Here is a 17,760-nt window from a genome sequence, read left to right on the forward strand (position 1 = left end):
ATGTTTTTTGTTGCTGTTGTCCATCTCTTCCAGAGTTCAATCACTGCACCCACACCAGATACACTGGTTGAAAATTTGAATAAGTTATGGCATGTATAATAAAAAAAAACCTGAAGGGCTTGAGTGTTTAAGGACACAGGGAAGGCTGAAATGGGAAAAAAAAACTGGTTTTTTACCAATACAAAGAGTCAAAACTTTCTTGAGCATTATTCAGTGGCTTGCATGCTTTTCTCACCTTTAGTAGAGCCATAACAGCCTGGCTTTCGAAACCAGGTTGGCAAACGGGCACGCCAGATTTCTTTGGAGCTTGCACTCGGTCACATTTATGCTATAAATTGTGATGCGAAAAGCAAGACTGGGAATTTTCTTTAGCTCAGCTGGTTCTTTAACAGCCCTTGGACGATGAAAAAAAGGTGTAATGTATGTTTTATTGAATGCCGGCACGTTTCAACTTGTGCATTCTATTACCTTGTGTTAGGTGTGTGATTACTTTGAAATTTGCCTTTTACTTTAGGTTCGAGATTTGGAAAATGTGTAAGGCCGTTTTGTCCATATTCTTAAGTTTTTTTTTCTTGCCAAGTCTAAGTTGAGTGAAGGTTTGAACTTAAATGCCAAAAATTGCAGCAAAGAAAATAATTAAAGCCTCGCATATTTTCAAGTTTTAAACCCATTTTGTGATGTTTAGGATACTGATTGGGGCCCTTTTGTTTAATATTGGACGATTGTGAACGATGTTCATGAGTAAGCGAGTGAACCAAATAAGTAAACGCTTTTGAAGTTTCGGTTTCAAACTTCCGTTTTTGGGAGTGGTTTCGGACTGCTTAAGAGGATTAAGCTGTGGGAATAAGGCACTTAAAGAGAGGAGCTGTGTACGACAAAGAGCTCCTCGCACTTTTACGCACCGGGATGATGCGTAAAAGCGTTGTAAAAAGATCGGGCATCTTGCACTACCTCTGTGTAAACTTGCCAACATTTCACGACAGGTTTTTCATACCCAATAGCGCTTAAATGCTTTTCGAAGTAAGTTTCGCAGCACTAATGCATGTGGAAAATCAAGGGGGCAGGCACCGCTTCGTGTATTTCTGCTTCCACCCGAGTGCTGGTGCAGTCGATTGTGATGACGCTGTGAGCGTTGCTATGGATGAATGATCCAATTATGAGCTCGCCCCGCGCCAAAAACGACACGGCAATGTCGTCCTCTGCAAAAAAAAAAGTATGAGGCCCGTGGCAGTTTAAGAAACCTTTGAAATTTATTGCAACAAAACGCTGACCATCCAAAATAGAACACTCAGAGTCGTTGCTGTGGACATTGGCGACATTCCCTTTGGGTATAGGCTCCGTACAGTCAAGTTTGGTCACAAGTCCTGCACCAGCTATCGCAGCTTTCATGAAACTTTGGGTCGGCAGGAGCGGAAGCGCCGCGTGCTGCAGCACGCTTTCGGATGCTTTCACGGCACTGCACCGATAGCAAGTACTAGAGAAAATGACCTAAGAAATTCCAGGAAGCAAATTGCACAACTGCCGGTTATGCTACGTCCAGAATTATCGCAGCTGGAAGCTTGGAATCAAAATGTGCAAGTTTTCGGGTAGGCTGTCCGACCGAGAAGCGGGTTGTAGCAGTCCGGGCAGTCAAGTTGACATCCTCTGTCACATTCAGCGTCAGTCGTAGTGCCGTGCATTTAAAGCTACATTTTCAAATTACGTGCGCGCGTTACAATTCCTGCGGCGTGCATTTAGAATTTTGATAACGCTAGAGCTACTTCCTAATTGCGGGCGTCTGACCGCACTTTTGGCGTTTGTGCGACTTCTTGCCGCGCTTTAGTTTCTTTGACGTTCGTGACCATCTGAAACACGTACGTACCATCGGAATCGGAAGTCAACGTAATGTGAGGAGGGGGGGGGGGGGGGGATTATTTCGGCATTGTCACGCAAGCATATCGCCCGAAATGTACGAATGTATCACGGGGCGTTTACTTCCACCCATTGGTAATGTTACCTAGAGACTGGGTTGAGAGGCAGCGCTACTTTTTTTCTTTTATCCGAGAAATCCCATCCAGTAAGCTTTGCTGCCAATAGCACGTACTGACGCCCACAAAATTTTTTCTGAGCATCGAAATCACAAAAAACCTGGATTTTCTCGCCTGCTGGAGGCGCGGCCGGGTATTGAGGGCTGCACTGTGCACGTCGCGCCGGGAAGTGCAAAGAACACGCTCCAGTATGTGGCTGCATGCATAGATCGAGTGCCAAACAATCAGGCTTTTTTTACGATCTCCATGTCCCAAAAACTTTTGTGTTTGCCTCTGCTGCGCAGCGTGCGCCTACCTCGCCGTAGTGCAAATGAGCTGTTGTCAAAGCCATAGTAGCGAAAAGCAACAGCATACGACACCAATAAAAGGTTTTTGTTTTCCGAAGTTTCATTAAAAAACTTCTTAAAATGTTTAAACGACATTTTTTCTGAAAACATATTTTTTACAAGTGCTCCTGTTAAGCACGAAATATTGGCTTTTGTGGTCTGCAATACGCTTATTTTGGGCAAACTTTGCATCTTTACATTTACATGCTTTTCTGCTCGTTTGTTGCAATTTATAGACAGGATATTAAATGTTAAGACATTCTTGATTATCGAACATTTATTTTTGCATTATTTTTTGGCCAAATGTGGTTCCGCAGTCGGTAGCTCTCCGCCCCATAGAGTGCCCATGGTGGCCGAGCTGGTCCCAAGGAAGCTCCATGCAAACTCCCATAGGCGGGGCACCAGCCTCTAGTTATAATAGTAAGAAACTCTGACTGCGCCAAAGCAAATTTCCAACATGCATTTTGCAATCGGAAACAGAGGTACTACATGATCATGTGTGCTCGACGGACGAAATGTATACATACAAGCGCGTGCGTCACCGTCATGGTACTCACCTTAATTGAAAGAACAAGTCAGAGAAACAGGGCGCCCATACGATGTTACAGCAGGTATGCGACCCTAATACCTTCACAAATGCTCCAACTGCTACGATTTTGACACTGTTTACAGCAGTCGACAACTACACTGACTACACTGCATGCCGTCATCTTCCAGCGAACTATGTTGCCACCGTCGCCACGTTCAAACTTCGTTCTTAGCCGCATCTAGCAAGCATCTGGTAAAACACAAACCTTTGGATCATGGTGGCGTTCATGCGTTGTCAATTCTTTGCCCACTGAATATGACCCGCCGCGGTGGCTCAGTGGTCAGGGCGCTCGGCTACTAATCCGGAGTTCCCGGGTTCGAACCCGACCGCGGGGGCTGCATTTTTATGGAGGCAAAACGCTAAGGCGCCCGTGTGCTGTGGGATGTCGGTGCACGTTAAAGATCCCCAGGTGGTCGAAATTATTCCTCCACTACGGCACCTTTCTTTCTTCTTTCACTTCCTCCTTTATCCCTTACCTCACGGCGCGGTTCAGGTGTCCAAGGATATATGAGACAGGTACTGCGCCATTTCCTTTCCCCAAAAACCAATTATTATTATTATTAAGTTCAGGCACCCGCCGTTATGTGAGACACATACCCCACCATTTGCGTCTCACCGCACCATTTCCTTTCTCCCAAAAACCAGTTTCACCAATTTCATACCCACTGACTTGTATGGGAGCCACACTTACGCTGGAGCGTCGGTCGGTCGTTGTCATGACAGCGTGGCAGCGGTACCAAACATGCACCGCGGCACCCAGCAGTGTCCAGCAGGGGAAAAAACGCACATACAACACATCTAGCATCATCATTAAACGTCATGCGACGTCAGTTCCTTCTTTTTTTTTTCTGCGCGGCGTGCACGTTCAGGATTTAATAATTTTTTTAAATATCAGGTCTCCTTTGGTCACCAAGTGCGCTGAAGAGGCGATGGCTGAAGTAGTTGGAACCGGAACTAACTGAAGTGTCCAGCCCTTGACAGCGCCCCGTCCAACGTTTATAGATATACTTAAGTTTCGAAACTCCTCAGCGCGCCCATAGTAGTGTTCTATAGAACACTGTACCCATGGGGAGGAGCCGGCCCACCGCGCTTCCTGCCACCGCGGCGCTGCGGTCGACCAGAGCCGTACACGGCTTTATACGGCTCTGGGTTGAGCTATTGGAACAAGCGTCGTCTGCTAGCACCCAACGTTGCGCTTGCGCGGGGGGTTCCAAGTTCACTGGTAGAAAGTTTGTTCAGCGACCCTCTTCGATCACTAGGCATTTCAATAGGGCATGCTTGTTTTATCGCATGGATAAAAGTTTGAGTCGAGTTGCCTTGTTTTTTTTGTAGCACTACATACATTGCGCACCCACTCCTGCTAGCACACAGCAAAGAGACCCAAATGAAAATGGAAGTTTCATTTCCAGCTGGAAAACAAGAAATTCCAGCTGGAAAAAATTCAGATGAAATTTTTACAGCTGGATATTGCATTTCCTAGCTGAAAAATACGAAATCCAGCTGGAAAAAAAATTGGCAGTGACTTAGCTCCGCTATGCCAGGATATACGTAGCGGGAAGTACGTTTATCTGGCTGAGCTTGTTGGCACTGTATGTTTAGTAATGAGAGACATGTCCGCTTGAAATGTCCGGGTCGCAGGTGCACTTTCGGAAACTCGAATGGTGTGATCAGTCACACGACGGGCCTTCACATCCTATTCGGTTGGTTCCCGTTGACTGGCGCCTTCCATAGGCTCCATCTCGGTGGCTACGCAGCGTCTCTTACGCTCGGCAGTCTGGCATCTCCGTTTGGCAAGGCGTTCCTCTCTCTGTTTGGGCGTCTCCGCTGCTCTCTTCGCCTTCTGACGCTCATTTTCTCTTTGTTGAGTAGCCAACTGCCAGGTGACAACCTCAGGATCGGAAGAGTTAATGTTCTCTTGTCTATACCGCCGTTTAGCAGCGGCTGGGCTTTCCTTCTGTGCATCCATATCAAGCGTTGTGATACAGCCACAGATTACATCTCTGCCTTTTATACGCAATGCTGCGCATGCGACGACGCGCGGTTCAGGTGATGAACGCAGTGTGACGTCATACCAAAGGGCGGGGGCCAGCCGCTCGGTGTGACCTCATGTCAGATGGAGCCGCGAGCGCACAATAACCCTCTCACATATCTCCGTGGACACCCGAACCACGCTGTAAAGGAGGGAGGGAAAGAAGAAAGAGAAAACTGGAAATTATAATAATAATAATAATTGTTTTTTGGGGGGGGGGAAGGAAAGGGCGCAGTATCTGTCATATATCCTTGGACACCTGAACAGTGCCATAAGAAAAGGGATTAAAGTTGCATTTTGAGGAAAGGCAAGGCGCACCCACTCCTCCTCCCCGGTTGCCATGGTAACGGCACATGGGCACGACTGGCCTCCCTGGCCTCCCGCATGTACCATGGGCAGATCTGCATGGACCTACATACAGGATGAGTTTACCATTCTACTATAGGTTGCGAATGTTCTTCCCTATATATTTTTTGTGATGTGTGCTTAACATTTAGGAAGTTATTTTAACATCTGTTTTTAATGTTTCAGAAAGGTCAGAAAAGGAAAGGACATTATAGGAATGTAATTTTCCGCTGCTAAGCTAATGGTTCCAGCGGCTACTGGTTCTAGCTGTTGCATATGGTTTCAATAGGTTCTGGTTCCCGCAGCTGCTGGGAATTTGCTAATAAACTAGTACTGCAGAAACCAGCAGAATCCCAGTAAGAGTAGAGAGATATCAGCTAGGACTCCAGCACTTTTTTTAGTTGAAGTGTGGAGTTAGTGCTCAGGCACGAATTACCAGATCTGTTTCATTCCCTTTTGGCGTAGAGCCTATGCCGATGTGCAACATTCCTGAAGCACATTTTGCCGGAACTATTGTGCCATTTGTGGCAAGACCGCTAAATTTCGCATAATTGCGTTGATGGCCACCAAGAGCTGCCACGGCGTGGCCGCTCCAACTCTATCCCGCTGATCAGCAAATGAAATGCATCATCACGCGGCACGCCGCCACATTGTGCTACGACGCAGATGGCAAATGGCCGTGATAGCGCTGGCGAAAAAAGCGAAATGGCGCAACTTCTACCGTTTGCGATTCCTAGGTGCCGTATAAACAACGTGGGATTAACGAATGCTCGTGCACATGGCTCGAGCGCTTGAGAGTTGTTGTTGTTGTCTGAAATATGATGGCACGTACCCACGGTGGGGGATTGGCCAGGGTTTGGTGCAGATCCAAATAGGAAAAGTCTAATCCAGGTTTATCTCAAGCGGCTAATCAATTGAGATGATTGTGAGTGAAAAAGGAAATCATGAATTTTGAGAGAGCTTGAGGAAATCGGATTGGAAATCAAGGAAACAAAGCGGTGCGAGTAGAATTACTAAATTCTGAATCTTAATGAGAAAGAAAATAATTTTGAGAGAGAAGAAAAGGTATCGAGAAGTTAACACAAAAATCTCCCGGTTTAAATGGTATACTTGTGGAGTAGCTGACACACCTGCCAAATGGCATGCCCTTTGACGGTTGCACCGAATGAGAGGAGGACGGGAAGAGTAAACGGCAGTCCTAATTGAGCGAGAGGATTTACCAAAAACTGAATTCCCTGCCGTGCAAACCGCTGGCAGTAGAGGATGAAATGATCTATCGATTCAACGTCCCCGCATGACGCACATAGATTCGACGGCGTGAACCCAGAACGGCATAAATATAGATTAAGGCGAGGAATCGTACAGCGCAGCAGCGTCATGGAAACCTCGCATTGTCTTGATGCGCAGTAACGTATGTTCCATGGGAATTTCAAATGTTTGAAATCCGCTGTACCAAGGATTGGCTCATGGCTCAGGTAATGGTGAATTTGGTAACGCTCATAACGGGACGTGGTCAGAAGTGTGAGGTTTGGAACGCCATGGGCAACAGGGCCATTCATGCCTGATTTCGCTAAGAAATCGGCCATGCAATTTGAAGTAATGCCACAGTGCCCTGGGATCCACTGAAAGCGCACCTCTAGGACATGACGTGGCACAAAGTACAGTAGGGATCGGTACAGGAGAGCAGTTTGCGAGCTTTCTAGTGCAGCCAAGACTGAGCGGCAGTCCGAGAGAATGATGAGTTGAGAAATATTGCTGGGAACGTTTTGAAGGGCCCAACCAATAGCGAGAAATTCAGCAGTGAAAATTGGTGTATAATCAGGGACCTGGGGAGAATAACGCCAATCTAGTGTGTGTGAATAAACACCTACTGCTGCCTTTTCGCCTTGTTGAGAGGCATCTGTGAAAATTGCAGCATTGCTCGGATACTGTGTGGGGTTTACTTGGGGAGATGTATACGTTCTCCCCACTCAATAGCAGCTGACACGGTTCAAACCCGCCCTGACCCCACCCTGTGATCACGTACGCTACCGAGCGCATGCCAACCACGGCGGGCCTTGCTCTGAGGGAACAAAGGAATGACACATTGGCTGACACAAACAGGCATTTATTGCTACAGCAACAATAACGCCAGCTAGCAACAAGGTACGCTAATAAATCGAGGTTGTCCAACTCACCAGCAAGGTTCCGAGCGAATGTTCGCCCGCGCTGGGGCAAGGGATATAACTATACTCCGAAGGCCGGACGGGACGAGTACGGGAGCCTGTCTCCCCGTCGCTTCCTCGCCCCGCCGGCGAAGAGCAGAGCCGCGAGCGACACGTCCGCTTGCGCCGACGATCCCAGCCAAAGAGCCCCATGCCCACTCTCCCGCGTGCGGGCTTTGGCAGTCTCCCGCGCATAAAGCCCCTTGATAATATGAAAGTAGTGACACTCTCCTCCGCGCCGCACTTTCCTCCTCGATTATCCTCGCGTGGCGGCTGCGAGCTCTGCGCACACGCTTTTTCTCCTCGCAGCAGTGAGTGAAGCGCGTGTTTTTGGGCCAGATATGCGCTCCAGGAGTGCGCAAAATATTTGAAAAATTGTGAGAAAAGCATTGAGAATGCCCAAAGTATCGTTCATAAAGAGATCGGTTTCTTCTTAGAACTGTTTGAATGGCGAATACTGATGTAAACAAAGCTTTCAGGTGAGTTCGGTACTGCAGATGCTTTTTAAGTAACATGATAAGGTGTTTTACTTTGTGCACCTGATCAAGTACTGCCTCTGACTGTCTGTGTTTGTTTTTTTAGGGCGTGAACTCTGTCACCGCGGTAAAACTTCGGAAAACGACCCAGGCTGGTGTTTTAAACTTCAAGATCAGAGAAGGTCAAAGCAGGACATGGTCTATTTCGCTACTGCCAAGCTATCTGTCTAAGCATAGTATATGTCACGTGATAAACCGTTAGTTTGGATAATTGGTTAATTATACACTTATTATGACCAATTACCAAGCCAAATTAATTGATATTTAGTAAATTGCAATTAAAACCCAAATTTGCGCTGCAGCATCGAGTCATATATCGTTGGAAACCTTAGGCCAAGTGTAATGGCACTGTGCTGGTTAGCGATCCGCATTAATCTGTGTTAATTAGTTAATTTTGTATTAAACCAAACTTTAAGCTATACGATAAAGTCATACACCGTTGAAAAGCTTAAAATGAATGCAAATGCTCTGAATCAGTTAGCGATCCCTATTAATTAGCGTTACTGAGCTATATGCAATCAAAACCACCCTTGGCATTATAGCATCGAGTCATATACCTTTCGAAAGCTTAGGTTGATTGCAAATGAGCTGCGCAAGTTATCGACCCGAATTAATTACTGCTAATTGTTTAAATGCAGTTAAATCCAAACTTTCCACTATAGATGGAAAACTAAGGGCAAGTGTAAATGCATTATGCTAGCTAGCCAAACTTAAATATAAACTTCACAACAACACAGCTAGCACTTTAACTAGGTTTAACATGAACTGCTTCGAAATGTTTCTCTTTGCTTGTGTATACTTGCGTGCAGCAGGTCTTATTTAGCGTGCACCCGCTTACAATAAATTAGTCATGAGTGCATCTTCCGTCCATATGTTTGTCTAATCAGTGTGAAAGTGGTTTTTTCACTCTAGTCTGTTCACTGAATAAAACCGTTGCGCACTTTCAATGCGCTCAAGGAGCGCGGACAACCATTCATCGACCGCAATTCATCGAAAATTATTAGGAACTAGTGTCAAGGAAACTCAAGAATATACCTATGAGAGAATGCACTCTATATCTCTGGGCAAGATAAATGCCTCTCGATAATGTAATATTATACTTGTCGCCGAAATTTCGTTCCAGTATGTAGTAGGGGATATAAAGCTGGTATTTTGATTAGGCATCACAAAAAAAATGTATCATTAAAGAAAATGAGAGCATGGTCAGCTGGATGATTTATTTTCGCGCACGCACAAGAACGTCGATTGACAAGATACACGTAACAGACGGGAGTATCACATAATACTCAGCATCTACTCTAGTACAGAAATGTGCTATGCAGTATTGATGAAAGTTGAGAAAAAACATGCTCATGGAAATACAACAGTGGTGTATGTCATAGCTCAAATCAACATCACTTTGTACATGCACACAGCAATTTCATGCAACTGAAAGTTGACGGACAACGGGATCTTACGCTAAAAGCTTGTCTGTTAAAAACTGCGGAATTGTTTTTACAAAGGCGACGCTGCAGGAGCAAGAACTAGCAAGTTTTTAGTCCAGTCGCTATTTGCAGAGAAGATGCAACGCGCGGATGCTTTGGTGATTCATTGCATTCTGGCCTCGCTTGCAAAAAAACCTAAAAACGAAGCAGCAAACAACCCTCGAAGGATGCCTTCCAATCAACGGCGTCAACCATTTGTTATGACGTCGCATGACATCGCATGTGGCTGGTAGGTTTCTGTGTGAAATAGGATTAACCGCGCCGTCATGGTGATTGGTCGATGTCATTTGCGGAAGGGTCTCCTTCTGGTTTCTTTTTTGAGCTGTATCTGACTGTAGCAGATAAAACGCACAAGTGATACTTAGAAAATAGCAGTATATCTGCAGTGAATATTGGTAACCTTGGCTTCATACACCACGCAAAAGTCTGCCTTAACCAATATCAGTGGGTAGCGACTGTGGCGTTTGACTTTTACGCCCTCTCCTAAGGCTCATATGCAGGTTATGTACAAAACTTTACAGAGGCAGTTGCACCCCATTTACGTCTTGCGCAACTGCTTACTGCCACTTCACCTGATGGTTTACACTGCGGCATGCATGCCAATACTCTTGCTGGCGCATCTCGCACTTTCAGCCGCAGAAAACCTTTTTGACGCTTCAGTTTTCACAAGAATCTGCATTCGCAGACTGCAGAATATCTGAACAATATTAGGAATCACGTTGTGACAAGAAGGAAAGCATGTTTGCCCTGAAATGTTTCGAGTAACGCTTTGCTGCACCTCGGTCACATTTACAGAATTATGTATCAGCGCTTCTTTATTGTTGCGGAAGAAGTTTTCAGCAACTTTGGTGACCTCAATCACGCCTTGAGACGGAGTAGTCAGAGACTGACGGTGCACAGAAAAATTTTTGAATTCTATCAACTTTGAAGGTATGCCATTATCAACCAGTGAATTATGACAATATTCACACTGTATCCGCTTTGTCAGCCTGGAGACAACGTGACCCGCGAGGTAGGCAATCGATTCCTCTACTTCAGGACTTAAATCTACAAGGTCTTCTCGGACTTGAATGTTGCTCGTCGTGATTTTTGCCTCACTTGTGTCCCACAAATTTATCAACAAATAGCCCTCCTCTTCAGCAGAATAGCTACCATGCTTGCTGCGCTTGAGGAATTGCGCTAGAGTTGCGCTCCTCAAGCTGCATTTAAATTCATACAGTCGCGAGACAGGATTTTTCGCACGCAGGGTGGAAAACAAATTTTCAAGACCATCTTGGCTTAATCTGCATAGGAAGACGTACTGAAAGTTGTATTTGCTGAGAAGAACATCTTGGGCTTCCAGAGATGTTCTTGTGGCTATAATGATGCCTGTTTGTACAGGCTTCCAAACCGCTTTGTTTTGGTTGCCAATAACAATTTTAGAGAACATTTCAGCTGTCGCATGCAAAAATGCTACACTGTCATGATAAGCCTCCTCAACCGCATGGCTGAAAGCGAGGTTTGTCGTTCGTGAGGTAATCAGGCGAAACCACCTAAATATTTTTTCAATGAATCACGAGGTAGTACGCACATTTCTGGGAATTTTGTCTTTTCCTCAAGCAGACGCAAACCAGAAGCCGCGTCGTTATGAAAAAGAGAAAAAGCCAGGCCTACTTTCATTTTATCATAATGATTCGGGTCATGAATAGACGCGTTCAAGTGCGGTGCGAGCTTGTCATCCTTTTTGTCATGCCTCACTAGGGCCTTTATAAACTCGACGTTCACGCAGTTTGTCGGAAAATCGTGTTTCTTCACAATTTCGTCGGGAAGGTAAATGAGCTGGCCTTTTGTCAAATGATTTCTTAGATTTTTCAACAAGTGTGGCACGTCAGCCATAAACCAAAGCTTTCTCTGTGGATCACAGGGGTGAGGGCAACTGGTTCGCGGCCTGCTGTGCTTTCCTACGGTGATTCCAAAGAACTTCCAAAGTGCCTGATTCGCACTGCCCATGTCAGAAACAACAACATGAATATTGATTCCGATGGACTCGCAGGCGGTAATTAGGTCAACTACATGAGCTTTAAAGCTGGCAGTATGGATAGAGTTGCCGGTTAGTTGATATCCGATGGTTTGCTTCCATCTGGTGGAAAGACCTCCCAGCATAAATACCAAAGTGTGTGTGGCTAAGCAGTCATCAGGAAGCGAACCATCGGACAAAGGCAGTGTGGGTGCACCCAAAACTTCACAGCATGAATGATCATATACGAGACCCGACGTGATCTGCATCTCGTCTACCATCAAAATGGTGTGGCGTTCCTCCGGCTTCATGAGATTCACCAGTAGAATGCAAATCGATGTTAGGAATGACTGAAAGTAAGCTCGCGATAGTATTAATGTATTAAGTAAACATACAGATTTAAGACACGCAGGAGACACCACTAAAAAAAAGCAGAAACGCAGCCAAACATATAGGTATAACTGTTCAGCATATTAGTTTCGTAACAATGAAAAGAAAGGTAAAACCGTCAAAATCAACTACGCAAAGCGACCGGATACTAGGCAATTGAGCTCACAGTACAACAGGCTTGGCGTATGGTAACTATTTCCCTTGATCTTGAGGGGTTCCAAAATATCAGTAAGAAGTCCGGGTCGAAACTTTGCATGTTTGATGTGCCTTTGCAGGGTTCGTTCTGAGGGCAAAGGGTAACCATATTCCCTTAGGACACTGTAGCCCCGCGTTCCACATGCCAGCCGCAGCCTCAGTGACTTCACAAGTGTGTCAGCTTCCCACCGCGATCCCTGATTTGACAGCCGCTCCAGTGACATCTGATCATCATTGAAAAAAGATGTTTGAGCTTTTTCTTCAGCTGTTCCTTTTGCGCCTCGCTCTTCAAGTATCTTTTTCTTGCAGCTGGTAATTTCCTATTTGTGTCCTCTTGATTGCACTAAAATTCTGCTATTCAATCCAAGAGTGCCTGGTGCAATGCTGAAAAAAAAAAAAAAATTAGTATCTGCAATGTATGTGTAGTTCAAGCGTACACTGAAGAACGAGAAACATCGCGTGCGAATTTACAAACCCGGAAAGTCCCCCTTCTTGTGACTAAGTATGAAAGAAAGGTCTGGTGGCAGCAGAAACTGCATTAGAGAGCACTGTATCGTTGGCTGCCGCAACATAATGCAGAAAAGGTGCCATTTACCATTGGGCAAAACCGCTTCGGGGCAAGGAACAGGTTCATCATGGCAGTCTTGAGATGGTGCTGATAGAGGAATTAAATAATTGTATGAGTACGCGGCCACTCACTGAGTTCGTGTGTGCTTAAAGAGACAGCAGCTCACAGGAGGGTACACTGGGAGAAGTGGTGGGCCCTATTGTCGACGCACTGCAATGCTGGGGCAAGCATGCGGTGGCCTCCTCCGCTGTGTAAAAGACAGCAGTGTAAAAAATTCAACAACGAAATAAATAAAACGTATAATTTACCATTGATGAAAGCTGGTTCGTGGCTCGCACCAGGTTCGCCACGGCAGTCGTTAGATGGTGCTGATGGAGAAATTAAACAGCTGTATGAGTACGCGGCCACTCACTGACTTCGTGTGTGCTTAAGGAGACAGCAGCTTACAGCAAGATACACTAGGAGAAGTGGCGGGCCCTATTGCCGACGCACTGCAGTGATGGGTCAAGCATGCAGTGGCCTCATGCGCTATGCAAAAGAGAGTAATTTCATTGAATGCAACAATAAAAAAAATTACCGAGTGCACTTAAGTCTCCACCGTGCGGAAATGTGAAAGTATAACTGCCACATCATTAACTATCACTATCCCTATCTATTACTATCTACTGTAATTCCGTCAAGTGATCTATCATAACCGTCACTATCAGTAACGAACACTATCACATCACTATCCGGGCCTATTACTATCTATCATTTACTATTAATATCCGTAACAGTCACCATGATTAGCTATCACTATATAATCTGACGCCGTCACGTGACCCACTGATATACCTCAATTTTCATTGAGTTACATTGTCAGTCTTATCTCTATTATAACATCTGACGAGTCGTCTGTACATTTACTTTAATTTCTTATACTTGTTTTTTTTTCATAAATGGAGGTTGGAAAACAGCAAGCCACAAAAATAACTTACTGCTGTCAGCGGGAGGTTCATGTCTCTGTCGAGGAGGCTTCCTTTGCTTCGGGACAGGTCGGTGAGAGAAAATAGTCGGAACTGCGTTGGGCCTCAGCTTTTTTTTCCCAAGTTCGTGTAATATTCGTGGCTCAAACTGGTCTTCAGTGAAATGTAGCTAGAACATAGAGCGACGAGTTAACCACTCAGGCAAGATGAAAAAAAAATCTTCTTGCATACAGTTGAAAAACTAATATGCTACCATGCTAAGAATTGTTAATTGCTCGCAAAATGTTCCCCTATTTTTGCGCCATAACCACAATCATTATTGATTGTTTAAGTTTCGTAAACACAGCAAATTGGCGCGATGATTCCAGCTGATTTTACATCGACGGGAAAAGGTTTCCCGCAGAAAAAGAAAACGCGGAATTGCGGTTTCAGAGCTCCAGGTTTCAAAGCGAAGGTTCCTGGCCAACGTTTAGTAGTCACGATCAAAGTGAAGCGTGTGTGATCATGTGAACACCCCCTGCTCATTGGCCGTATCCCTGATAAAACCAAGCCATACCTGTTAACCCCCTCATGCGTGGAAGCATGGCAAGACACATTCAAGAATTGAAAAAAAAAAACGCAGCGCGAACTCGCTAGCGCTCATTACCCGCAATACCGCGGGTTTACTTGCCAATGAGTTTTTCAGGGCCAGCATTAATTGTTCCTAAGTAACCTACGAACACTAGTACAAGCTGGAAAGACCAGCTCCTCTGCAAGCCACAATTTCGATATTTCGTAAAGGAGGACAGGGATCCTTGCAAAATCGCGACAAATGCAATCAGGAGGCTGTACCTTCCCACATATCGTTGACAGCAGAAAGCAGACTATAGTACCGTATTTCTGACTGTACAGAAGTCGACAACGTATGAAATGATGGAGCCTCACAAAATATTCAGCATGCTGCAGAGGACAACATCTTTTTCATGGAACGAACAAGTTGCCGCAGCAAAAATATTAAGGAGCAAGCAGGAAGATAAGAAAACGCAGCGTCAGGTGACTCGTTATTACGGGCAGTGAGAAAGGCGCCTTACCTCGCAAACAACGCTGTTCTTTGTAGGAATGAAGTTCTTTCGGCCAATATTGTAAAGCCACTGGTTCTTGCGTAAGCCGTCACGCTTGCCTTGAGGTATCATGAATACCGCATAACCATCTTCAGGCCGCTTGCTGCAGTTGTACGCGCAACAGCACGGCATAGCGCTTGCACGTTGCAATATTCGCGTAATATTCGCTCGCCGAGCCTAGGAGAAAAATGGCGCGAAGGAAAAAGAAAAACACAACCAAAACGCCGGACCAACGCGTTTCCAAGGGCAACGGCAGGGAGACCAACCGTCGCGCAGGAAATCGGGCGGAGAGCCGGCCCTCAGGGAAGGGGAACGAAAGGGGCGAGGAGAAGGCGAGGAGGTCGCGCGGCGGCGGCAAAGTTCAATGGATGCCGGAACTTTCCTATTATCAAGGGACTTACCCGCGCAGCGATGCTGGCGCCCTCTCTTGCCAGTTAATGTAACTGACAAGAGAATGCGTTCATCCTCGTGGTGAGACTGCCGCTGCACGGTGCCTCGCGGGAAAGCAAACACAGGAGGCTGCAGGGCAGGTCCCCACAACTGCAACAGATATTCCTCCGAGAGACCGTTTAGCTCGTTGGCAAATAAGTGCTTTGCGTAAAGCGGCAGCATATGGTCGAAGCAAACAGCTGGTGCAGCCTGCAAACCGCTGACGCATTGCACAGACCTAAGCGAGACTGCAATTCTAGACAAAAGGTGCTCGGTAAACACAAATTGAGGCAGTTTGTAACTCGGTCAATGTTTATTTAGAAAGAAAGCTGGATTCGTCAAAAAAATTGGAGAAGCCACTCCATGCATTGGCTCAAGTCCCCGTACGAAGGTGCGCACTGTGAGAAGCTGGAAGCAAGAGTACAAGTCCCGTATGCGAGCTTCCAGAAAGAGGACACAATTCGCCACTGATTTTGGTAATTCCAGACATAGCCGTAGAGCGCGCCTCTCCAAAAGAACCAGCGGTTGAATTTTATATCTAGGGCAACCGGAGAACAGAACGCAACCGAACTACAAAATTGGTCTTACGTAAGTCTTATAGAGAAATAAGAGTGTCTCTGCGCATACCAAATTTCCTATTGCTGATTCTCATAAGGCGACCGAGAGCTCTCTCACCATTTAAGACTATACTTCTGATATGAGGTCGCCAGTCTAGATGAGGGTCGTAAATTACACCTAGGTGCTTTAAGGACTCAACTTGCGGGATTTGGGCGCCACAATACTGTAGACTTATATAAAGAGGGGACGCTGGAGGAAAAATGAGAACGGAAGATTTGTTCACGTTAAGAGTTAAGTGTAACTTGCCCAGCCATACTTCCAGTGCATTGAGGTAGGCCTGTAAAAGCTCGTAAAGTGAGTGACTGTCTCTAGCAGAAGCGAAAAAGGCGATGTCGTCCGCATACACATACACTTTGACGTCACCCTGAATTGGTATATCTCGCACAAGTATATTAAAAAAGTAACGGAGACAGTACGGAACCCTGAGGCACACCCCTAGTCTGTGAAAAAGTCTGAAGCCATGCAAGAATGTAAAAAGGCGGCCGAATTTCGTCCAGCTTGTTCAATAGTATCGAATGCTCTACGCTGTCATATGCTTTAGCAATGTCCAAGGTGACTAAAGCCGCGACCTCTTTCTTCTTCATTGCAATCCTAATTCTGCTTTCGAAATCTAAGTTTGCGGTCCAAATCGAGCACGCCCGACGAAACCCTATCTGAGAAGCACTGAAGGCTTGTACTGCAAGAACATGATCTGTAAGACGGCTGTGCACAATGCGTTCAATAAGTTTAACTAAATTAGACAAGAGGGAAATCGGCCGAATGTTATCAATTACAAAACCCTTTTTTAGGTCCTTGAGAAGTAAGATTATTTTCGCAATTTTCCGTTCAGGAGGGAGCCAAGCTCTCTCCAGGGACACATTAACCATATGCAATACATCCGAGGTAAATTCTTCCACAAGAGACTTCAACATACCGATAGAGATACCATCGCATCCGGGAGCTGCAGGTTTGAGGCCAGTAACAATGGAAAATAATTCAGAGGGTGTAACCGCAGTGAAGTCTGCGCGCGGGGGGGTAGTACGAATGGAACCACCAACCGCGCTTGAAAGCGCAGAGCAAGGCCTTGTGCTATCTGATCAAGTTGATTTTTTTCATCCTCTGGTGTTAACACCACTGACTGTGTTAAATGAGAGGTCGGTGTTTTATGGGTGCGTTCCATGAATCAGCTCAAAGCTTTGCGGTTATTAGGGCTAGATGGATAACTGTTCAAATTCTCATTGTACTCCTCCTTCGCTTTACCAATGGTCCTTTTTAAATGAAGCCGCTAAAAATCTGCAATTTATCCAATTCCGCGGGCAGAAGTTATGAGAGAGGGTTTTCCAGGCAGATTTTCTAAGTCGATATGCTCTCTCACAGTCATCATTCCACCACAGGGAGGGCTGTTTGTTCTTGACCGTCGTAGACTGCACCGTGAACACGGAACGCTCAGAGGCCCCTAACACAGAACCGAGAACTTGGTTAGCGCGAGCCAAGTTATCAGATGATGCAATGGAGGAGAAAGAGGGAAAGAGGATTGCATAAGTTTTTTGAAAAGTGTGTGGTTTACGAATTTTTGTGGACAAGCAGTCGCCCTTAGCGGAGAAGCTGCTATTGTGAAAGATATCGGAAAGTGGTCACTGGAAGTACCACAATCCACTGTAGACCACGAAGAAACCTGCGCCCCGTTCACAGCCAGTGTTGCGTCAGTGACAGACCGAGAGTCGGAACGCAAGAAAATTACTCCTGGACTGTTACAGCAACGCACGTTCCTTGCCGACATCCATGACCATAGAAGCTGCCCACATGCATCATTACGAAAACCCCAAATTACGTGATGGGAATTGAAATCACCAGCAATCACTACTCTATTGTTAGACCGCAAAAGAACATTTAAATGATCTGTGTTGTGGACACCTGAAGGAAAGTAGACATTAGCAACGGTAAGAGGAGCACACTGTGGAATTGCGATATCAACAACCA

General features: G+C 45.7%; 1 protein-coding gene across 3 annotated transcripts; it reads right to left on the minus strand.

Annotated features, from left to right (window-relative positions):
* Nucleotides 1–9,264: 9,264 nt before the first annotated feature.
* On the minus strand, nt 9,265–14,961 carry LOC144098905 (THAP domain-containing protein 5-like). 3 transcript variants are annotated; one of them, XM_077631847.1, is made up of 7 exons: nt 14,725–14,961; nt 13,667–13,823; nt 13,137–13,217; nt 12,998–13,057; nt 12,856–12,936; nt 12,717–12,776; nt 9,265–12,505 (listed from the first exon to the last, which is right to left on the minus strand). In XM_077631847.1, the coding sequence occupies exons 1-7, from the start codon at nt 14,884–14,886 to the stop codon at nt 12,480–12,482; spliced, it is 627 nt and encodes a 208-aa protein (XP_077487973.1). In that variant the 5' UTR covers nt 14,887–14,961; the 3' UTR covers nt 9,265–12,479. The 3 variants fall into 3 exon arrangements, with proteins under 3 accessions (XP_077487973.1, XP_077487975.1, XP_077487974.1); XM_077631849.1 differs by lacking the exon at nt 13,137–13,217; XM_077631848.1 differs by lacking the exon at nt 12,717–12,776 and having other exon boundaries at nt 12,821–12,936.
* Nucleotides 14,962–17,760: the final 2,799 nt, after the last annotated feature.

The sequence above is a fragment of the Amblyomma americanum genome, chromosome 7, assembly GCF_052857255.1.
Source record: "Amblyomma americanum isolate KBUSLIRL-KWMA chromosome 7, ASM5285725v1, whole genome shotgun sequence".
NCBI classification, from domain to species: Eukaryota; Metazoa; Arthropoda; class Arachnida; order Ixodida; family Ixodidae; genus Amblyomma; species Amblyomma americanum.

Coding starts and splice junctions, on each gene's coding strand:
- LOC144098905 (XM_077631847.1), bottom strand. CDS start 14,886: ATGCCGTGCTGTTGCGCGTACAACTGCAGCAAGCGGCCTGAAGATGGT. Junction 13,824..14,724: donor AGAACAGCGTTGTTTGCGAG/GTAAGGCGCCTT, acceptor TCTATGTTCTAG/CTACATTTCACTGAAGACCA. Junction 13,218..13,666: donor TGAACCTCCCGCTGACAGCA/GTAAGTTATTTT, acceptor TCTTTTGCATAG/CGCATGAGGCCACTGCATGC.